This window comes from Neolamprologus brichardi, chromosome 22, assembly GCF_056152115.1.
Source record: "Neolamprologus brichardi isolate AB-2024 chromosome 22, ASM5615211v1, whole genome shotgun sequence".
Lineage (NCBI taxonomy): Eukaryota > Metazoa > Chordata > Actinopteri > Cichliformes > Cichlidae > Neolamprologus > Neolamprologus brichardi.
In genome coordinates, this window is record NC_142124.1 from 8,721,466 (window position 1) to 8,742,993 (window position 21,528).

At 41.7% G+C, this 21,528-nt stretch overlaps 1 protein-coding gene across 2 annotated transcripts in view; it reads right to left on the reverse strand.

Moving 5' to 3' along the window:
* The window catches only part of nfatc1 (nuclear factor of activated T cells 1), a 49,957-nt gene that overhangs the window by 14,798 nt on the left and 13,631 nt on the right, over nt 1-21,528 (reverse strand). Inside the window, exons 7-9 of one of the 2 annotated variants that reach the window (XM_006794406.3) lie at nt 11,272-11,327; nt 7,910-8,042; nt 3,257-3,877 (exon numbers count right to left, since the gene is read on the reverse strand). In XM_006794406.3, the coding sequence (XP_006794469.2) occupies nt 3,257-3,877; nt 7,910-8,042; nt 11,272-11,327 (810 nt within the window). Of the gene's footprint in view, nt 1-3,092; nt 3,878-7,909; nt 8,043-11,271; nt 11,328-21,528 lie in introns of those variants that run through there. The other variant, XM_087835149.1, reaches the window with a different exon arrangement.

Sequence of the window (21,528 nt, forward strand, 5' to 3'; positions counted from 1 at the left end):
TTGATGCAGGGGGAAAAATGCACAGAAATAAATTATTTTTCAAGAATAATTAAATAGATTCAACATCTTTCTTCAACAGAATTGCAGACTGCACAGATGGTATCTTCCCAAAGGAAAAAGTACTAGCTTACTAGGGTATATTAGACTTAACAGTTACTATATACAGTAATGGACTTCTATATATTTTACATCAGATTAAAACTTTGGGTGTAAGAGTCAGATAATTATTTATTAAAAGCTAGACATTTTAAATGAGAATAAGAAAGAAAAGTATGTCTTTGTGCCCCCTTTTCCCTGTTCATGCCCTATCGGCCCCCCTGGCTAAACTTTGCTAGATCCGCCCCTGCACAGTTACCAGCCGTCAGCTACGTAGAAAACGATCCTGGTCTAGAAAGTAATATTAAATAGATTCTAACAACAGCTTATCAAGCTTAAACGTGCTGCTGTTGTTCAGCCGCTGGTTTCCTCTTTCTGGTGCAAAGTGGGCCAAAAACAAAGAAGAGAGACGGACTCGCGACAGAAAAGCCGATCAGCTGATCATTAAGCAGTTTCACGATTGCAGTAGCAGCAGGAGAGAGAGAGAGAGAGGCAGTCGCTCCATATATCTGTTGTTAAGCTTAACGTGGGAATGCTTTACAGACATTCAGATATGAACTTACACACTTGCTTTACTTCTCTCTGGGAAAACTTCCTCGGAGATGAAATGCTGGTTTGGTAGCTAGGCTACAAATACACACAGCCGCTCTATCACGTGATGTATACTGCTGCGACGTTCTACGGTTATTAGCCGAGTTACATCGTGTAGCAAGTTTTGTGAGGTGCTTTTTTGATATTTAATGGATCGGATTACATTTTTTATTTCTCGCCGATATCCGATCCAGTAATTTGGGTCAGTATCGGACCGATACCGATACCTAATATCAGATCGGTCCATCTGTACTTTGTAATAAAGCACCTTATCTCTGGATAAATCCCGCGCTGCACCTGAGTCTCAGTTCTCAGGACCTCACATGGCCTCCAACTATTTCTAACAGAAGATTTCACCCTTATATCATAAACATTCATTCTTCAGCCTCACTCTTGTCAGAGAGAGAAACATGAGTAAAACCTGCGCTTACAGCGAGTACAACATTCACTCCATCATTTGTGAGCTGCTGGTAGAGTGCTGGTCATTAATAAAATTAACTTACAGCATCTGTTTGTTTATGAGTTTATAAATGTGCCTCATTTGGATCAGGCCCAGGTTGTTACTGGGAGAGTCATGCCTGATGTGTGGATTCTGCTCAGTCTGCAACAAATGTTTCTGGCAAAACTTCACCTACTTCCAAGGTGCATGGAGAAGACTGATGAAGACTCCACGACACTTAAAGTATTAGGTTCCCTAATACGGTGGAGTGTGTCGGTGGAGTCTTCACATCATCAGATTCTGCTCAGTCCACCATTGTTGAGTCCACGTCGGCAGTGTTGCAACAGATTTGAGATTTACCACAGTTAATTGCAAACAGATTGCATGTAAGTGCCAACTTGACCCTGTTAATTAAAAAACTGATTGAAGCAGACTGTCACTGCCTTATTGCCAATTTATCCCCATTTTATCGCTGTTCTGATACACCAATGCTGCTTTGCAGAGTGAAACTGACTGCGAGTCATCTCAGACCAGTTCCCCATCCCTGACCACTTCAAGCAGGGCCATTACAAGTTGATTGCACACGGCCACTATAATTTTGATCGCGTTGCGGTTTCAACCACTGTTTTTGCTAGTGCGACTGTAGCTTAAGCTAATAGAATAAAAGCAAAGCTAAACAAGCACACCCACACATGTTGCTGGTTGTGCCACATATTTTTGACTGCATGCATCTTAGGCATGTAGATCTGAGTCTGAAAAGCTCTAATTAACACATAGGCTACGTTCACACTGCAGGTCTTAATGCTCAATTCCGATTTTTTGATCAAATCCGATTTTTTTGTCTGCTCGTTCACACTACAAATAAAATGCGACAGCAAACGCGCTCTAGTGTGAACGCTTAAAGCGGCCCGCATGCGCAAAAGATGTCGCACACAACGCGCTCTGTTTAGACCCAGAGCAAACAATATTGTTTGACTGATGGCCCTTAATATAAAGACTTCGGACTTTACGTTTTCCAATTTTTGCTTTAAGTTATTTTGTTATTTACATAATAATGTAAATAACCCAATAATGATCCTTATTGCTGTTTTAGAGGAGCGGTGCTTCAAAGGATAGTTGCAGATTTCTGTCAGAATCTGCAGATTATACAGTACAAATAAAATGTTCACGTTTCTCCAACATTGTCTTCCCAGCAGTTTCACCGGATGGCCAGGAAGCGTTCGCGATGTCTTATCGGGCGCTTCTCCGGCGCTGATAATTGGCATCTGTCTTGTGTCAGTGACGTAAAAGACGGATTTAATGCGACTTGACCGTTCACACAGCAGTCGCTTTCTGAAACATCGGATATGTATCGGATTCAGTACCACATACAAAAGTGACCCAGATCGGATTTGAAAATATCGGATTTGTGCCGTTCACACTGTCATACCATGATCGGATATGGGTCGCACAGGGTCAAAAAAATCGGATTTGATGCGCTTTCGCCTGCAGTGTGAACGTAGCCATAGAGACTACCAGTCATTTTTTGAAACACATCTTGGATCTTGGGTGTAGCGCTACACTACAAGTTTTATTACTGAAGCGCAAATGTTTTATTTCAGCAAACTATAAGACAAAGAAGGTGTAGTCAGTGCACTTCAGATGTGCTTGGAGGATTTTGTGCTTCCAGGTTTCCAGGCTAGTAGTTTCCCACGCTTCCCCTCTCCTTACTATGATAAAACCCTAAATCCTCCACTTGCTATGACTTCGTATTTACCAAAGACAAATGAGATCAATCTTATCTCTTACGTCTCAGCAACAAAGCAAACAATCACTTTCCACAAATGTTTAACTGTTCTTTTAAATGACTATGAGTCAGAGGATTTCCACACAAAAAAAAGAGGAAAAAACTTCTAAGTTGTGATTTGATGGCCAAAAATTTCCTGGCAAAAGTGATAAGTGAGTCATATGATAATCAAAAATGCTATCAGTGCCTGGAGATATAGTACGGTCGTTTTGTGCTGGAGGGTAATAAAAACCACATTGTTTCATCAATTAGGGGGCTCGATGGGGATTTCGCTCTATAATTTTTTCCATGCAGTGGATTAGAAGTATTTAAATTCTGTCTTATAAAAGTAAAAAAAGTCTCACCATCATCAAGGTACATCTGGTCCAGCTCTTGTGGTTCTTGTTTGATGCTGACAGCCAGTGCTGAGGGACTGCCATCCTCCTGCAAGGAAGAGCGAGCCCTCTCTGGCACTTTGGGGTGCTGCTGAGCGGCTGGGCTTGTGCTGCCGCTCACCGGCTGCGCTGGTGTCATGCAGTGGGTTGGAGAAAAGGGGGCGTCGGTCGGGCTGGAGGCCTGCGAGGTCGGGGAGGAGGAGCAGCTGCTGGGCGAGTAGAGGTTGGGTGGCTGGTAGCGCCCGGGAGTCTCCTGAATGATAGAGACGTGCGGGATCGGGGACTGCGAACCCGGCTGTTGGACGGCCGGGCTCGCAGGGAGGCATTTTGAGAAGGGTGAGGGTGGGAGATCCTGCTGTCTAGGGCTGGTGCTCGGAGGTGAGGAGGAGGAGGAGGGCTTGGCTGCAAGTTTCTGCTGGCTGGCTGAATAAGGCCCGCCAACAACACATGGCCTGAGGTCAGAGGTCATCATCGGGGCCATGACTTGTGAGGGATAATATGGCTTTGGGAGTAAGGACGAGCCAGGACCATGTTGGGTGCACATCAGAGGAGCGTCATAGTCATCACGAGGCTCCGTCTTTATTGTTGGAACTGAAGGAAAACAGAAGGAAAAGCTAAATGAGTAAACACATATTCCAACCATCCTGCAAGTGTGAGTGAGCGAGTGAGTTAGTGAGTGGGTTTGTGGCTAGGATACACACTGCCAAACAAACACTCTCATCAATGAGTCTCTGTGTTAGGGCCTGAGCTCCCCCACCCAACAGAAAACATTCACAAAAGTAGAAAAAAGAAGTAAAAAAGGGATGAGTCATCAACACGAGAAAAATCTGGCTGCTTCTATAATAAAAGCCCTGTTTTCTTTGGATCCTGTTCTGGTGCTAATATCCACTACAGTACATGTGCGATATGATATATGTTGCTGCAGCAGCAGCAGCTTCGTGCTCAGCAGGGTTCAGTAATTTCAAAGAAAATTACTGCCTCCTCACCGGGACAAAGAAAGAGTTTAACTGAACGCAAACACATGAAATTGGGTCTTTGGGCTGTCGGAGGATTGCGGAGGACCAACGCTGAGTTCAAATGAGCCACGTCTTGTTTTCAGTCGCTGTCATCTTGACCATCCGTCCAGATTTCACAGCGAAACATATTGGACACAAAGTTTCAAAATGCGAGCCATCAATCAGCTGCAGCCAATGACACCACATCAATCTTATATAACAAGCGTTTCAGTGCGGTTACAAGCACACGACAGCACAGCTCTGACCCTGAACTGCATCACTGCATCACCAAACTGGATCTATTTCTTCTCCTTTTTTTCTGCCGAGCATATTTTAGATCATAATATGAAGCATGTGCTTGAAATAGAAGCTGAAATACTTAATAACCCATGCTTTATTCTCCTTATCCTTGTCACGCTTGTTTGATTTGTCGACTGTCTACTGATTTTATGTAATTCTGCATCTTTCTCGGGGATGTCTCTTTAAAAAGATATTTTTAATCTTAGAGGGAGTTCCCGAGCTAAAAAAAAAGGCTAATTAGATCAAAAGGAGTGAAACTAGGACGCGTCATGCATGGTGAAGCCTCGCCTGTCAACAACTGTAAAAGAGGAACTGCAATGAGATAGTTACACAAACCGCACGACTAAAATAGCAAACGCACCCCTATTTTGGGTCTGTTTGGAGGAAGTGTGTCTGCCTGCTTGTGGAGGGTAGATGCATGCATGTGCAAAGAAGGGTGCAGAAGAAGTGCAAATAGTTTGTTTTGCCAGAAAAGAGAGCCTGCCCTTGGGTTTCCGGAGTGAGAAGATCAACCATGTGTACTATGTGTCCCAAAATAAATCTGTTGTTTTTGTGTGAGCTGTTGAAACACCTGCTGTTGATGAAAAAAAAGAGAAAAAGGTACAGATGTGATTTCTTCAAAACAGAAGCAAAAAACCTGAGGCGTAAATCAGAGCGGAACAAAACGATTTACAGATTTCTTTAATTGATTATTTCGCTTAAACGCATCAAATTTAGAAATGTGATTGAAAAAAAAATCACGTGCGTTTTGAATTTGACGTCAGCAATGCATTTAAAAATGTTGGAGGACGACAAAAGACTGGAAAAGGGTTGTAATGCTAAAAAAAGCTCTACACAGCCCACAACATGTTAGTGATGTGTAAAAACTGCTTTTCAAAATATAGATACTGTGAAAGACTACATGAGAATAAGTTTTTCAATCTAAACCTTTCATCATCTGCGTTCATACTAACATCAAATGAGAATCTGCAGAAAACTCCAGATTTCAGTCAAAGACGAGGCTGAAAACAACGCCAAGTAGTGAATGGTTGTGATCGTCAGGTCAGCTGTGAAAACAGATATTAAAAAAAAACCCATAAATGCTGCTGCCTTCTCTTTTTAGAGTAACTTGGGTGAAGGGTAAAACTTAGGTTCTCTTAGGTTGTTTTTGGAAAACACCCTTCAATACCCTTCAAGGATCAGTGATGACATCGGGGGTCCATCTTACTCGCACGTCTGTGAAGGCTTCATTAATGCTACATCATTTAACTGTCAGCCTGCTCACGTTACAATGGCACAACTCCATAGCAAAAGAGTGCGGGTACCAAACTGGTGGTCATCCAGTCCTGGTTTGGCATTTGGCGCTTTATGAAACAAAAAACAATGACACAGAAAACACCTGAGGTGAAAATCCCATATTTAGGAAAAATGGGGAACTTTTACTTTCAAAAGTGCAGCAAAGACCTCCCTCAGTCCTCCTTTTCTTAAACAAATTGCTGTAATCAAATTCAAAATGAGTATTTTTTTAGCAAACAATAAAACATTTGAGCCTCAACATCTGAAAGGTTGTCTTTGTATTATTTTCAATTAACCATCAGGCTGAAAAGATTGGGAAATGACTGCATTCTGTCTCATCGAGGAACTGAGGCCTTGATCATTTTTTCCAGCTGTGTTTTTACTCAGTCTGTCCATTTGTTTAAACTTTCTCAATGATTTTCTCCCTTTCTAGAAGACTGGCAGATTATATTGTTCAGCCTGCTGGCTTGCTGCCTTAAAAGCTTTCACCTTCTAGGAGACACTGACCACACTTGCTGTCCCACAGTCTGTCCACTCCCTTACACTCTGCAGCGCGAGGACAATGCTCCACTTTCACGGCGGGGCACTCCGTCGCCCACGCACAGGGCCGGGCCAGTTCAGCTGAATCGCAGCTTTGAACCACCCACTGGATTTTCACTCCAAGCCTGGAGTGCAATTAGCAGTGGTTTTTACATTTCAGTTGGTGGGTCAATGTTTATATTTAGCTTGGCAAAAGGCTCTCGATTCAAATAACATGTTTTTCCCATGCCCCTTTCCCCACCCTCGTGTGTCCAGTTGCCTCAGCATTCATGCAGCAACAGGTATGGAAAAGAACAGATTTTATGGATTTCTTTTTACAATGGAGGAATAATAGCGTTGCTTTGTTCCTCCCTAGAAAACCACCAGACAAGGGGGGAATACAAACTGTTTGTTCTCGTCTTCAGAAGTAAAATCCCAGCGAAAATGTTTCTAATTAGTCTGTGATGTGGAAGGAAAAGAGCAGACTGAGAGTAGTGAGGGGCTGGCATGGTGACAAAAAAGTCAAAAACAAAAAATTAACCAAAAGTCTGGAGATTAATTTTACTTTGTGACCAAAATAGTTTGACTATTTGGGTTTCAAGCTGACGGGACTGTTTTGTTAAATTAGCAAAAACTCAACTCTACACTAAACGATAATGAAAGCAGCTGTTTTTTTTAATTATTAAAACATGAACAAGACTAAATGGTGAGTGATACTATTGACCCCCAGCTTAACATATATCTGAAGACAGTTTTTACCTTATTCACACTATATTTTCCCTTTTTTTGCAGCTTCATCACATCAAGATTTGCTGAAAAAGAAGTTACAACATAAAGTGGATCCACTATGCTAATGTCCATTCACAGAGAATATTTTGCTGATTCAAAATAAATTCACCCAGAGTTCATGTTCAGGCTAAAACAAGCTGCTTTAGATCCCTTCCCCCTCCCTTTAAGATGGTAGTTCTCATGATTTGGACCTCATTTGTGAGGTATAGAGCCACTACAAAAAATATGTTTAATGAATAAAAAAACTTAACATTTTTTTCTAATGCTGTGGTGCTCACACTTTTTATTGTTAGTAATTGACTAAAAAAAAGTGTGGTGTGGGTCTGGAAAAGCTTTGAGATAAATGTTTCAAGTGACTTTCTTCTGATTGGCTGCTCCTCTAAACATTGACAGCAGGTGGGTGGGGCTTGTGTGCTCACAACCAGATTCAGGAGTAGAAAAAGCCAACTTGAAACAAAGCTTTTGGCAAAGAGTGAACATAGACTGAAAGACTATTTTGAACTTTTATATGAGCATCTCTCACTGTAAGAGCATATGTAGGTGGCTTGATTTGGCTCTTAGGAGCCCACAGGGATTTGGAGCTCCCCCTGAAATTGAACCAGAGAACTTTTTGTATGGTAAAAAAATGTGTAAGCCACCACACAATGGACTCACTGTAACAGCAAACATATGAAAGGAGTTTAACATCATATGAAGAACAGCGGTGACCAAACCTATAAATAGCAGACTAAAAAGACAAGTTTACCGGTGGCAGGGACGTAGGTGAAGCGCTGGTACTGGCTTCTTTTCCTCTTGCCATTGCAGATGTAGAAGTTCACGTGGACGGGAGTGGACAGTCTTTGGTTTCGGTAGGGAGGGATTTCAACAAGAAGCGAATTCTGCAACACAGAACAAGTTCTGTCATTAAAAACACACCATCTATTTAAATATCCATTTAATTAGCTTATAGCTTTGCATTTGCACCTAAACTTCTTAATTAGTACATATAAAAGGGGGAAGTAGTCACTGTGGCTGTACTTCTCCTGTTTGTCATCTTGAAGAGGTAGTTGTGACAAAGAAATTGAGAACACTACATGCCCGTCTGTGCCAATTTGACAATCACAGGTAAACCCTGACCGCTACACAATCTGATTATTTTGGCAACATGTGTGTCACGCCCTGTTGGCCATTAGAAGGGGGAAAGGGGAACACAAAATCCAGTCTGCAGTCCCTTCCACTGTATTGTAGCTTAAATTTAAGGGGTGGCAGATACAATGTAAAAATCTGGTTGTCATCCGAAAGCCACAAAGAGGCCATGAAGTAAGGTTAGAGGGAGCTCTGGTTGTTTGCACAATGAATAACTCAGTCAAAGTGAATAAATTAAACCTGGGAGTGTCCAGATAGTTTATTTCCCCAACAGAGCTTCCTGCTGAGAGTGAAGGCCAGAAGTGACCACACTCCTGGGTTCAGCCTGTGGACACATGAGCCCCATGTGTGTGTTTCTGTGCATGTGTGTGGGAATATATATGACCGAGTGTGTTGGAGGCGCTGCTCAGTAGTCAGGGAGGAAGTCATTCGTCTGCAAAACTGAGCTTCGGAGGACGGCCGGGCCTGACATGTACAGGTGAGAGCTGACATACGTTATATTAAATCACTACCACTGTAAAGCTAAGTGGAGCCAGATGAGGCTTTTCTACTTTTCTTACTCCCTGAAATCCATCGGCCCTTCAGAGAAATAGCAATTAAATTTCAGGAAAGGGTTCCTCATTTGGACTGTGTAAACTGTGTATTTGCAGGATTCCACTGGTGTCACATGTAATTGAAGTTATTCAAATATTTCTGAAAGTTTTATGCCTGCATATTGTGTGTTACATCATAAAATTGCAAATTGAGTTAAAACAAACACAAAAAAGCAAAAGAAAATCTCAAAACAAGGTCTGGGAGGTTTAATATAATAAAACTGGTTCCTATCATGCAAACAGTGGGAAGAAAAAAATGTGACAAATTAAGCATAGAGGAGCATTTTTGGACTCGCTAAGTGAGTGCGTCAAGACCATCTATCTAGGTTTATATGAGAAATCTGTATCTAATTATAAGTAATTCTTAAAAAGAAAACGTAATCATCTCTCGTCTTCCCAGATCTGCGCTCATTGGAGCAGGTCAGTCTGTTCAGGTGACGTATTCTGGATTTGTTGTTTGGTCTGAGATTAAACTTGGCCAAAGCAGCGTCAGTGTTTGAAATGGGAACAATCCAGCAGACTGGACTGAGTGGGGAGGGACGGAGAGAGGGAGGGCCTTTGTCTATTCAAGCAGACAGATGTGCCCCAGCAGCCACTCTAAGTGAGTGTGTGTCTGTGTTTTGCAGAGGGAAGACACTGGGAGCAGGTGCAGACCTTCACATTTATACACGCTCTAATCCCCTCGTCTATCTCCCAGACTCCCACCACGTCTCTGGCTCTGTCTTTCCCTCAGCTGTCTGAGCGCAAGACAGGATATGCTGCCAGGCTCAAACCCCCACAGGTGGAGGGCTGAACTTTTGAGCACCTTTTCCACACGTTTCAAACACAACACTGAAGCTGGGCTGAGGAAATCAGCGCTGTTGTTACAGTCACAGTTCGCTGATTCAGAACAAAAGGCAACGCTGGTATTGATACTTCATTAGGCATTTCATTAGGTACACCTGTTTGGTTGCTTGTTAATGTAAATGTGTAATCAACCAATCACATGCCATCAGCACAATCAAACATGTAGACATGGTCAAGGTGATCTGCTGAGATGATTTAAGTGACTCTCAATCGCATCATTGTTGGTGCCATTTGAGAAACTGCTGATCTACTGCATCTAGTGCTGACAATGGCTTGAAAACTAGACAATATCTAATGAGTAGTAGTTCTCTGGGTGAAAAAATGCCTTCTGTTTGATGCCAGAAGTCAGAGGAGAATTGCCAGACTGCTTTGAGATCTTAGGAAGGCAAAAGTAACTCAAATAACCACTTGTTACAACCAAAGTAAGCAGAAGATCATCTCTGAATGTGAAACCTTGCAGCAGATGGGCTACAGCAGAAGAAGACCACACCGGCTGCCACTCCTGTCAGCTAAGAATAGGAAGCCAAGGCTGCACTTCACACGGACTCATCACAACATGAAAGCATGGATCCATCCTGTCTGGTAACAATCACCAGGCTGGTGTAATGATGTGGGGGATGCTTTCTCGACACACTTCGGGAGTGTGGCATAAACACCTGAACATTGTTGCCTGCCATGTCAATCTTTTTACGACCACAGTGTATCCAACTTCTGATGGCTGCTTTGAGCAGGATAACAAACCATGTCACAAAACTCAAATAATCTCAAACTGGTGTCTTGAACATGACATTTGAGTTTACTGCACTCAAATTGCCTCCACAGTCACCAGATCTCAATCCAATAGAGCACCCTTGAGACGTGGTGGAACAACAGATTCATGTCGTGAATGTGCAGGAACTGTGCGATGCTGTCGTGTCATTATGGACCAAAAATATATGAGGAATGTTTTCAGCCCCTTGTTGAATCTATGCTATGAAAAACTGAGGAATTAAGGCAGTTGTGAAGGCAAAAGTGTGTCCAGTACAAAAACAGGAAGTGTTTGGTAAGTGGCCTCTTAGTTTCTTCCAGCACTGTAAAATATTTCTTGTAAATAAATAAGAGATCAGATATAAAAAGTATAACAGTTGAATAATGAACACGCATTCTTTTTGTAGTATTAGCTAAAGGGTTGGGTTATTTTGCCTTTCCTTATAGGTTTTTGCTAAGCTAGTACCAGATGAATGACTGGAATAGTTTACAAATTTTAAAGACTTCTTGAACTTCCCATCTAATTATGTATAAGTTTACAGCAGATTTGTGATTCAATAAAAAAAACAAATGCGTTGTTGTTGCTAAGGCAGGTTGTTCTTCATCACACTGAGTGGGGCTCCAGTTGCTCTCGGCTCTCTTAATTTAGACGTTAGATTGTTTTTCAGATGCGAAGACTAAACATTTTGGCATCGAGTTCAGATAAATGATTGGGAACAGCTGCTCTTTACACAGCGCTTTAATCCTGAAATGAGATCAGCTTTGTCACGATCACTGTGTCACATGTATCACTTACAGGCTTCGAGGCGTCTCTCTCAACCTTGGCCTCAGTCTCCCAGATGTGGTGACCGTCTAAAAGAAAGGACAGGAAAGAGAGAAAGACTTAGCAACGACGCTTCAGAAAATAACCCACCTACTTGGCTCCCAGCAGAAATGAAGAAATGCAATGAGTGTTGTTATTATTATCGGTTACATCAGTGATGTATAAAACAGCTCCAGAGAGCGGAGGATATCACGAACGTCACACTGTCTGACCCACGGCTCGTGAGCTCATATCCTCGGTCTAACAAACCGAGGACAGACTTCGAGACAGTAAAATCGCACAGAGAGAAATCTGATGCAATCCTGAAAAAAAAAGAAAAGCAGTCATACCAAAGAGATGAGCGACATCTTTGGTGGATGAGAGAAAGCTTGACTTCATCGCTGTGTGGAATCCCAACATGCTCGAGCAGCTGGTTGGCTCGTTAATGCGCGGCGACTGGAAACTGACAACTCGCCTCGACTTTCAAACCTCTCATTTCTTCTGTTCTCATAGGAATCTTTCCGCTATCCCCATATAATGATTGTTAAACGGTACTGGTACTTTTTTCTCTTCTTTTCTGGTAATGTGCTTTTTCTTCTGTTTAGCTGCCACAATAAAAAAGGTTTTCCAATCAGGCAATAAAACGAGGCATCATGTGAACCGCTGGAAACACAGGCCTGCTAAAAAAAGCTCGGGTTTGATTTGTCATTTTGCCCAATGAGGTGTGAGTAAAACTATAATTTTCAACCAATTTATTAGACACAGAGGGAAACCACTGTGATTTCTTTAGACCCCTGACTCATTAACAAGGCTCTAAATTGACATTAAAGGGCTGTGAAATTGAAAACTGCACTTTAAAAGAAAGAAAAAGTCAGCCAAGGCCAAATTATTTCGAAGAAAATTGACTCAGTGTCGCTCAACGTGATGCCTGCAGTTTGACAAGTGGAGCGTTTTGAATGGAGCAGACAGCTCAGTGGAGACGGACGGGACGCTCGGTGTTTGAGTAGACGGGAGTTGTGAGGTGGCACAGATGGAGGAGGTGCAGCCTGGCACTGACTGGAGAGCCGGAGACCTCTCTCTGCTCTGTTTGATCTCACTTTCATTTTTCTTATAGCTGCTGCACATGCCTGACACTTAGCATTAGAGTTTTACGGTTGCTGCTCTCCAGGAAGAAGCGATAACATTCGTTTCGAATGAGTAATAGGGCTACAAATTCCTCTCAGACGATTTGAATCTTCGAGTGTCAAGTTTACGCTCATTATTTCAACTTTAACTCTAAACACAAAATAAAAGTCTTTTTTTTTAACCAAATGTTTCCACAGAACTCCTTCATATAAAACAGACGGACTATCATCCAAGAAAAACCAACAAAAAGGCTGAGATAGAGTGCGCTGTCACTTTAGTAATAACTCAAGGGAAACCTGAGAGGGGCTCAACTGAGAGCTGAGCTGTCACTTCTGGAGACATATTTTCAAACTCCTCAACAATCAGAAGCCTGTCTAAAGTACAGGCTCTGCTTGTACTAATTTAGTCAATTTTTCAGTGCACCTGCTGTAAGTAAGAATGTGGAACTAGGGCTGAGCTATTAGAGCAAAGTTTTCTTTTTAAGCCTGCTCTGTTAGACATTTAAAAGATCACTTATTATTTCTGCTAAATATCAAACATCTGACATGGTTTCTGCTGCCATTAGCCACACAGTGCTTAATAATGCATAATGTTTATGCTACAGTCAATATACACATGTAAATGTAAGTGGTTGAAATGACTTCAAAGGGATGGAAAGAACATTTCTGACGAGCTGCAAACCAGAAAAGAAAAAAGGAAACAATGCAACGCAGCCTGTGAACGCTGCAGATACATCAACATGTTCGACTTGTCTTCCAGATGACACTTAATACGTCTCTTCTAGCAGTGCGTGCAACTCAACATATATCATAAAACCTTGCTATTATTTGTTGTATGTTTGTCTTTTTTCACTGGTAAAATATTTTAATTCCATTTCAAGTCAGTTTTCCCTACACGGTCTCTTTAGTACTTTAAAAAACTAGTGTAAATATTACATTATCATAGAAAGAAAGCCCACAATACAATAATTAGTATAAGTAAGCACTTATACAAAAAACAAGATGAAAAACAAAAAACTACTTCATCATTCAAATCTTCATCCTCGTGACCGTTCTAGATGAAACATGAAGGTATGAGAGGAAGACAGAAGGGGAGTATACGACAACCTCCTGCGTGAAATATTTACGACTTACTGACAGGAACACTATGAAACTTCTGAGAAAAAAGTGACAGCTTATGACAATAAATTTTTCGTTACCTAAATTTTTCACTCTCTCTGTGGACGCTCATTATGTTCATGTCTGGCTCCACATTTCTCTCCTTGGACTCTACTAGAGATGCTTTGCATGATTCACAGTTCAAAACAATCATCAATCATCTCCAACTGGGCCTCCCCTCGGCTCATCCTCTGTCTGAAACAACACGTGTTAGCTCATCTCCCTTTAAAATAACTTTCTTCTGATTGGTTGCCCCTCAAAAGAGTTGTGGGTGGGGCCACTGTGCTGACAGCCCGAGCTGTGTGCTACTGACATCATAAAAATCCAAAAGTAAGAAAGACCGTCTGAAACGAAGCCTTAGCTTTTGCCTCAAGGGGATTGCTTCAACATATAGTTAGTTAATTATTCAACTTTGGATATGTTCAGTAGGAACATTCGCCACTGTAAAGATACAAGTATGAGAGAAATGAAGGGAAGCATAAATGGTCTACTTTCATTCTAAAAACAAAATGAAATCTCAGAGATAATAAATGTAAACAGCATTCTGAAAGCTTCAAGATAATCTGGTACAGATGCAAGGTGTAGAGTTATGGGACGTGCACACACACACACAGAGACTGGTGGTATTATGATTCAAACATAAGATTTATAAACAATATGGCAAAGAAACCTCCCTATAAACAGAAAAGAGAAGAAAAACAGCTCGTCATACAGGAAGTTCTCAGTGAAAAGAATATCTTTACGTAAGCAGCGCTGACTAACTTTAAAAATAGTTAACGTGACTAACACTAAAATCTGCGTTTGTCTATCTTTCCCCAACCCCACTCTGTCTCCTCACTCCAGGAAGCTCTCCAGAAGGGAAGCCTTTCCAATCATTGTCAATCCACAGGAGATGAACATGTTTTTTAGATCTCCCTCAACTGTCTGTTTCTCCCCGTCTGCTTTTGCCCTCGCTCTCTCTGACTCACGCACATCATTTTTCACATCATCACAGAGATAGAAAATTTGAATTGAGCAATTTGTTCTCGGTGCCCAGCTACCTACTGCCAGGAAACTTCTCAAGAGCCAAAAAAAAAAGAGAGAGAGAAAGAGCTTTGAAAAGTTGAATGCGTGGGATGCCTTTGTTTGAAAAGACTGTACCGGATAATTGATAACCACAGAATGTAATTGATAACCACAGAATGTTCCAGAGTTATAGGGCAACATCTGCGCAAAGCCTGCACCGATCCAATGAAAAACATCGGCAGCAGTTTCTCTCCAGCTCCCCTCCCACCAAATTTCAGCGAGCACAATTTGGTTTCTAACTCTCTGGCCCACTGTGCTGGATGATATCCAATATTATCTAAGTTAAACAACTCAGCCTAAAACCACCTCGACCATATAAACCCAGCACCCCTCCCCAGCTCTCACAACGCCCAAGCTCCACCGGCCTTGGCACCGTCCCAGCCTCTCAGAAGTCGTACAATTCACATTTTGTTAGCAACGGTCTACACAAATCATTACTTTCTCAGAGCAGACATAACACAGAGCAGTCAATGACACAGCGGTGGTGTGCTGCAAAGAGTCATGGCAGCCGAGGGGGATCAAACAATATACAATACAGTTATTTGTCATGTTGTGTTTAGAAAGAGATTCAAACAGCTCCTTGTGTGTCTTAATTGAGGCTGGGTGGAGTAAAACTCTGGTGCCCAGAGTGAAACAGCGGGGTGGCATGTGCCCAAGCCCTCATAACGTACAGTAAATATAAACATATGCTCTACCCAAGTCCATGTGGCACACTGAAAGAGTTCCCTTGTCCTCTGACTGACGACTGAGACCTCTTCCTTACCACCCTGAAAACATTTGGATTTTGGAAGCTGCTTGCAAACTGAGGCCAGCTCAAATCTGATAAATGGCAGCAGATACTGACACCAAGCCCTCAAGAGCACCACTTAAAGCTACAGCGGCGCCTGCCACTACACAACGTCATCCACTTCATAGAGAAATCTCTGGAGTTTCTCAAAAAAGCTGTCTTTTTCTTTCTTTGTTAAGAAATCATACCCTATAATTTATGAAAACATCATCTGTTTATGTGACTGTAATTGATTTGTTTATGAAAAATAGCCATTGTTCTCAAAAGCAGCCAAACCGCTGAACAGCCATTGTTCTGTTAATGTAATGAAAGTGAAGTGCGCCGACCATGCGCACCACCAAAGCAAAGGAACCCTCCCTCCAAACCAAACCACCGCTCAAAAGATAGCACAGCTAACAGAGCGTGCAAGTTAAAACAAACTCATTCACCCCGAGGTACATTACTGTCATTACGCTACTGTCATCTCGCTCACAGCTCTCATTAGTTTAAAGAAGGAGGGCTGTCTGCAGTTTTCTGCCAGTAATTTTAGAAACCATCTCACAGCAACGCAGCGCGGTCAAGTTCAATTTTCAGCTCGTCTTACTTGCTGCTCTGACCAAGAACGATTAGACAAAATTGTTTGGGTGTTCCCGTCAGACGAGGAAAGCTCGGCTTTTCTACCTGCCCGGAGCTCCAACTCGTCGGCTCACAGAAAGAGCGACGGGTGAGGAAGATGGTTCAAGGAAAGCATAGCTGTAGGTTTGATGGATCAGGGAAATTGTTATTCGCAGCGATGCTGATTGCAGCCGACCAGGCAGCTCTCCAGAATACCAGGCCAGATGTGAAAGCGCTCTTTTCATTTGGGGTTTTTCCTCTGAAAGGATTTCCTCCAGGATCTCTTGCTATTATCAATCATTGAAGGGAAACACTGTGCAGAACCACACTTGATTAAAAATACTCCAGCAAATAAAAGGAGGGACCCGGTGAAAGTAATCAGCAGTGTGAATTACTTTCAGATAACTGCACTGTTGAGAAACAGTCAAGTTGTTATCGTTCTAAATGGGCGCTTTCTGAACTATACAGTTATCATCAAATTTGGGGGGAAATGTCAGCATCCAGGTGACGCAGCAGGCCTCGCTAAAATCTAATACTGAAGACAGAAAAACCCCCAAGAAGATCCTTTTTTTAGCTTCATTAGTCAACACCATTTACTAAATGAAGACCATGTGATGCAGCTGGAAACTAGTAAGTGGGTCTGAGAGGTTTGTTTATCATGTTAGTCATATAGTCCAAGCATGATTAAAACAGATAAAAAAAACAGTTAGGAGAATAAAATCCAACCAGGTTCTTAAACCAAAACAAAAACAGCAACAACAAAAACAAGACTACAACAAAACTTAGAACTTGGTCATAAAGGGGGGTAACTCTCCACATCGCAGGATCCCAAACATTAAAAGAGAAGAGACAGCAACAGCAGTTCTCATTCAAATTCAAATACTCAACCCTAGCATGCTATTGGAGAACTTATGTTTAACTTTAATAACTTTTTTGCAGATGCAATAGGGTAGCACATATGGTTCCTTGGCCAATAAAGGGTTAAGAGGAAGAACTGTTCAGCAGAATCAAGCTCATCGAGGGCGTATCTCCAATGACTGGTTGGGATTAAACATGAAGGTTTAAGAGAGAGAGAGAAAGATCCTGGCTGGTTATGAGGTTATGAGGTAAGGTTATGAAACATCTTGTAACTTAACAACAAACTTGTCACATTTTGTAACCTTATATTGGACCTGCGATCCATTTTCTTTGAGTCACAGCTCAGAATAATCCTTGTTTATCTTTAGCTGGGCTTCGGTGCAGAGCCTCAGATCATCGCCCTTAAAGATAGCTTTCTTCTTTAAGGGTATCCAGTCTTCTGATTAGCAGCATAAACAGACGTTTTGAGCACAGGCGGGTGGAGCTTCTGACAAAGCCACATTAGAGATATCTGCTCTCTTTGACATCATCCAGAGCCAAGAGTAGAAAAATCTGTCTGAGCCTAAGCTTTTAGAGTGGCCTGAAACCCATAGTGGATTATTAGTACATACGCTGACTCCAATATGTCTACGTTTGCCCACGTTTAACATAAGCATCCACACTACAACAGCATAAACGGAACATAATATGTCTACTTTTATCGGTGCATATCTATTTTTTTAAATAACCAAGGTACAGTTTATACTCCTGCTGACAACAAATGAAGTCTTCCAGTACTAATCAACACAAAGAGGTGACTAGAGGACAGCAGGGCCTAATTTCCCACATGGAGTGGCTGCGACTTATCACAGAAAGCATCTCCTGGGCAGTAATTTTGCAAATGAAAGCAAGGTGAGATCGAGTTAGGTTTAGATTACAGGCTGATGTCTGCAGCACCAAAGCCATACAGTAATCTCTTATGACTGATTGGCTGTAGTCACGAGTGGCAGCTGAACCGATGTTATCTTGGCCATTTCTGCTAAAGGCGGGACATGCAGGCAAGATAAAGCAAAGCCAGTTTGTGTTTTCAGACTGTGTGTTAAAGAGCAGGTGACAGAGTGTGCAGGTCTCTATGGGAAACAGGGATTTCCTTCATGAGCGTGAGTCACGGGCAGCAACAAAAACAAACTCAAAAACATGAAACTGCACATGCACAAAAAACACGAGGTCTCAAGGTCACCCTCTCTTGTCACGTTCGCACTCCAGAGGTTTTTCATTATTTACCGCAGGAGGGAAAAAAATCCATCGGACACTAAAACAAAAACCAAAACAAATTGATTTTTTTTTTAGCAAGTTGGCATCTCAAGGCAGGGTCACTCATCCCGGCTATAATTGCAGGGGAAACTCTGACTAAAACATACACACACAGACGTATTCACTTGTAAGTACAGGACGGATGCAAAAACACAACTCTCAGGAATATTTGCATCTGTCAGCGTCCGCATGTTCTGTTACCGCAGCTTTGTGAAAGTTATTTTGTGAGAGCGCTTTATTGGAAGATTTGCAGGAAAATTGTCCATCGGTAAAAATAAATGCTTAAGCCCTTTATGGCAACTAAATCCACCACTCCGGATTTATGAGTTTGATTGTTAAATGGTTTCTCAGAGCTCCGCTTTGGCACGAGTAAAAAAACAATAAAAGTCTATAACTTTTCCAGAGCGTACATGTTCTACATGAAGATTTGAAAACAGAGATGAGTTGTATATTTTTTTTAAAATATGCAGATTTGAGCCTTTAGTCCTTGGCCTTATTAGTTAGTATCTTATTATATCAGTGATGCCATTTCACCCCAGAGAGTAATGACGTCTCTACTAGTCTACTGTTTCTATTTATCTGTGTGTTTATACAGAGAGCAGCTGTAAAGAAGAACCAGTTTGATCCACAGGGAGCCCGCAGCTCATAGAGTTAATGAACTGAGAGCTGGTGGCAAAGAAGCAGCTTGGATAAAGAGGTGGAAGGATGGAGGGAAGTGGAGGGGGGCAGTGTTGTGGAAGCCTGGCTCAAGGGTGTTTCCATGGTAGGATTGCCCAGGAATCTGATGCTGTTGCCAGACGCAGGGAAACCCTCATCAAAAACAAGGGAGCACACCCATAAGCATCAGTCCACGAGGCCCTAAAGACGGCCAGATTCAAAGCTCAAGGAGAACCAGAGCAGCTAAAGACCCAAACATGTTGGACGTTTCTGTTTTGTTTCCTTTGTAAATGAACCAGATGAATGTATTTACAATGAGCTCAGAGTTTGGGTCAAACAGAAACACACAATTCAGTCAGATCCGCTTCAGCCAAATTGTTATTAATTTATATTCAGCAACATGGTTCTGTTCTGGGACCTCTCCGCCCTTTCGAGAGGATACGTGGAAAGCATAAGGCGTGGTCACTGGATCTTCCTGCTCTTTCATACATGGAAAACAGGAGGCAGCAGAAACAACAGCAAACCAGCCATTCAAAGCAGAGCAGGCATCAGAGATGACACATGCATTTAATGAGTCAGAGACAGCATGGAAAGGAAGAGCTGGGCTGGAGATGGGTTGCCAAGTTGCTTATAGATGTCCAGCAACTGACGGCAGGTTAAAGCAGATAAAATAGTCCACTCTGAAGCTTATCTTAAATATCAGTTCAATATCAACTGGACGATCAGCTACTGTGGAGCGGCTCTGAGAGCAGCTCATCTGGAGAGTTTACAGCTGAGGCAGATTTCACGGCTTGTTCGAACTAATGCTTTGCTCAATTTAGGGTCAAAAATATGTGGTTTGCCAAGCAGGACACACTGATTGGATGAAACGCCAGGAGGCAGAGCTAAAAAGGTTACATTTATAGAGATAATTGGTATTGATGAAAAAGTTTGGTAGTAGACAGTAGTTTGACAGCACTTTCACACTTGTGTCTGAAGCTTTCAACCACATTTCATATCTACCTGCAATGTGGTTTATGTAAATATTCAACAAGCTATATTTTTTTTTTAAATAATTTAATACACTATGGCTATAAATTTGAAATGTGAGATAAAGGAAGAAAGTTTGTTAGATTAAAATTCAGCCAGTATCACTTTACACCAAGGAAGATTTCCATCTACATTATTGTGGTATTGTTGTATTTGGGGACATCCATCTTTTCCATGTGAATATATGGAAAGCATAAGGCAGGGAGTGAAAGCTCGGTACACAACAGAACACATATCAGCGTTAACAAGGATGACGCTCATTCAGTCAGGCACAGTACTGAAACGAAGAGGTGGGTTGTGAAGCAGCTTGCAGAGGCAGAATCAACTAGAAGCAGAGTAAATCAGCTTAAAGAAAATGTGCCTACAAAATGATCAAAGACGTGTCAACTGATAGCTCTGCTGTGGGCTAGCACTGAGATCAGCTGTTATCAGCTCATACACCAGGACTGCAGGCAAAGCCTTGTTTTGCAACCTGCCTTAAGTGAGTAAGCAATGCTATACTCACTTTATGCATCACTTTAATGCTAAATTTAAAAAACAGAATGGACCTTTCTATTAAATTCAAGTCAAATTTACAGCAAATTTGTTTTGCAGCATGTTTCACAAATGAAAAATACGTCATGTACAGAGCCAATATCAGATTTAAAAACAGGACTTAATGTAAACTTTAAATTTCAAGTTTATCAAGCGCTCTTCTTCCTGTCTTTCTTATCTTTCTCCATCTCTGAGTGAAGTTAGCTCTCTTTCCCTTCTCTCCCTGTGAAATACAGGAGCTGGACCTTTAGCTAGCAACACACTGTGTGACAACTGCACGTAGATTCAGTTCTGGTTTTAACAATGAGCCAGTGAAGAGAAGCTAATATGGGAGCAACATGAACTTTATTTTCTAGCTCTTCTTAGTACTCTAACTGGGTTTTAATCAACTGAAGGCTTTTTAAATTTTATGTTAGCCTGATAATAATGAAAGAAAAATGCATGATTTTTTTTTCAGCATGACAGGATGGCAGAGGATGTTTCTGTTTTAGTAAAGCTGTCCTAAATATTAGCATAGAAACATATATCCTGGTGAAAAATGAGTCCTAGGTTCTTTACAACAGTAGGACACCATTTTTATGAGGTTGTTTGGGGTTATTACAAACCTTTATGTCTTCAAGACATGCACAAACTAATTTTTGTTATCAGGTCTCATTAATAAATATAGCTAGGTATCATCTGCATAACAATGAAAACGTATCCACTGTTGTTTTTGATTACATTATATGGGGGAAGTGTGTATAACATGAAAAGTATAGGTGTCAGGACAATTCCTATGAGACTCCAAGGCTAACATCAGTTTATTGCAAAGTGAATATTGCATATTTTTCATTACTGTTCAACCCAGAGCTTCATGTCGTGCTCCAAAAAGTGGTTCTGGTGTCAGCTCTAATTCATCACGACATTAGTTCTGCCTCTGATCTGCCCTTTTCACCTCATGAGATCAGAGTTAAACAAAGAGTTTGAGCAGAGAGGAAAAAGATTCTTCTTCCGAGTGTTAATAAACAATCTCACTACTCCATCGTACAGTGCTGGAGGCGGGCTGCCTGTGTGCCCGTGCAGCCTTGAATTCCTTCTTCCACAGGTGGAACAATGAAAAGGCTTCCTTTCTTTCTTTTTTTTTCTGAATGAGTCACCGTCCTGATAGGATCA